The sequence below is a fragment of the Austrofundulus limnaeus genome, unplaced genomic scaffold (assembly GCF_001266775.1).
Source record: "Austrofundulus limnaeus strain Quisiro unplaced genomic scaffold, Austrofundulus_limnaeus-1.0 Scaffold142, whole genome shotgun sequence".
Classification (NCBI taxonomy): Eukaryota; Metazoa; Chordata; class Actinopteri; order Cyprinodontiformes; family Rivulidae; genus Austrofundulus; species Austrofundulus limnaeus.
The window spans coordinates 2,198-4,165 of record NW_013952544.1 but is presented as its reverse complement, the minus strand read 5'-3'; the positions used below and the strand labels follow the sequence as shown (position 1 = coordinate 4,165).

The 1,968-nt window shown below is 36.8% G+C and overlaps 1 protein-coding gene across 1 annotated transcript in view; it reads left to right on the top strand.

Moving 5' to 3' along the window:
• Positions 1–1,528, top strand: part of LOC106522991 (SLIT-ROBO Rho GTPase-activating protein 3) — a gene marked incomplete at its 3' end in the record, with an annotated part of 27,658 nt that extends 26,130 nt beyond the window's left edge. Inside the window, 4 exon segments of the mRNA XM_014016268.1 lie at positions 687–747; positions 890–967; positions 1,181–1,309; positions 1,423–1,528. Coding sequence (XP_013871722.1) covers positions 687–747; positions 890–967; positions 1,181–1,309; positions 1,423–1,528 — 374 coding nt within the window.
• Positions 1,529–1,968: the final 440 nt, after the last annotated feature.

Here is a 1,968-nt window from a genome sequence, read left to right as displayed (position 1 = left end):
TGTTACTTTTAGCTTATAGATAGCCTTTTGTTACTTTTAGCTTGTAGCTAGATTTTTGTTACTTTTAGCTTATAGATAGCCTTTTGTTACTTTTAGCATGTAGCTAGATTTTTGTTACTTTTAGCTTATAGATAGGTTTTTGTTACTTTTAGCTTGTAGCTAGATTTTTGTTACTTTTAGCTTATAGATAGCCTTTTGTTACTTTTAGCATATAGCTAGATTTTTGTTATTTTTAGCTTATAGATAGGCTTTTTGTTACTTTTAGCTTGTAGCAAGCATTTTGCTACTTTTAGATAGCTTTTTGCTACTTGCAGCTTCTTAGCTAGTGGTTTGCTACTTTTAGTTTTTAGTCTCACTTTTAGCTTTTTTATTTTTTAGTATTAGCATCTGGCTAATCATCTGGCTAATCATCTGGCTAATCTGGCTAATTCATACATTTAGCTCTTTTTTTTTTTTGCTAGATTTAAACTTTTAGATTAGCAATTTTATCATTTAGCTGGCCCTTTTTTACTTGGTAGTTTCAGTTTCTTCAACACGTTTTAGCTAAGCCATTCAGCCCACAGTATACCCACTATATCTGTATTTATTTATTTATTTATTCCATAGTGTAGATGCATACCTAAAATATGCCWAACTTAGATAAACTCATATGTTTCTGGTAATATCTCTTTTTTATTTTTCTGCAGAGCTCTGGACAGCAGATTCCTGTGGTGGTTGAAAGCTGCATCCGTTTCATAAACCTGCACGGTGAGTCAGTTTTTTATGATATATCAGGACACGGTGGTGAGGAGGCTTTGGATGAGGAGGGATGAGTAGGTGGAAGAACTTAGTGTCTGTTTCAACCTGCGTGGAGCGAGCGTGTTTTATAATGTTGGTGTTTGTGTTGCAGGCCTCCATCATGAGGGGATTTTCAGAGTTCCTGGCTCACAGAGGGAGGTCAACGTCATCAGAGATGCATTTGAGAGAGGTAAACACTAATCAGAACCTAAACTTTTGGCCGTCTACAAGCTAAAATCTCTTGCAAACTGATGGGTTGCATTTTCTGACGAGTCGTGCAGCAAAACAGCTTTTTTGCACGTATCGTTTGGTTGATTTTTCTCAAACCAGATAGCTGTTTTTACAGATAAATGAAGCTTTGAGAGTAGTTGCTAGTTAGCTGGTTCTGTTTGGATCCCGGCAGGAGAGGACCCTCTGTCTGACAGCGAGTGTGATCTGGACTCTGTTGCTGGTGTGTTGAAGCTGTACTTCAGGGGCCTGGAGCCTCCTCTGTTCCCCTATGAAAGCTACTCTCAGCTGCTGGAGTGTGTCCGTAAGATGCCTTAATGTGCCTCAGCAYTGATTTTATTTCCTAATTATTTTATTTTTTGACACATCCTCACTCTGTGTGTGTGTTTCCTGTTTTGTTTTCCTCGTGTTGTGAAGAAATCGAGGAGGAGACGGAGAAAGCCGCCCAGATTAAATCGATCCTCTCCACCTTCCCGCGTTCTCTCCTCATCGTGATGCACTACCTGTTCGCTTTCCTCAACCAGTAAYCTGTGACGGAACAGAACAGCTAATATCTGCTTTAACCTCTGCAGCCCCATCATGCAAAACAGCTTTTTTCCGTTTTTTTTTTTATTTCTTTTAACTTATTTTAACTTAAGATCTGTCAGTTGAACCTGGACATGTTTGGTATCAACAGAAAGCTATTTTTACATTCACCAAACAGTTCAAATGTCAAACAGTTGAATCAGAAATAAACAAACTGTACAAGATGCCATCATTGCAAATCTGTAAATATATTCAAGCAAATATGTAAAGGAAATGTTTTGACATTATTTTTTAAAGCAAGTAAAAGTAGATACTTACCGGTAAAWATGTTGTAAAGTGGGTGGAAAGTTTTTTATCACTTGATTTTGATGATCCAACTGAAGTCAAATATAATTTCTCTTTATTTTATATAATATATATGGTGACAAAATATATGTT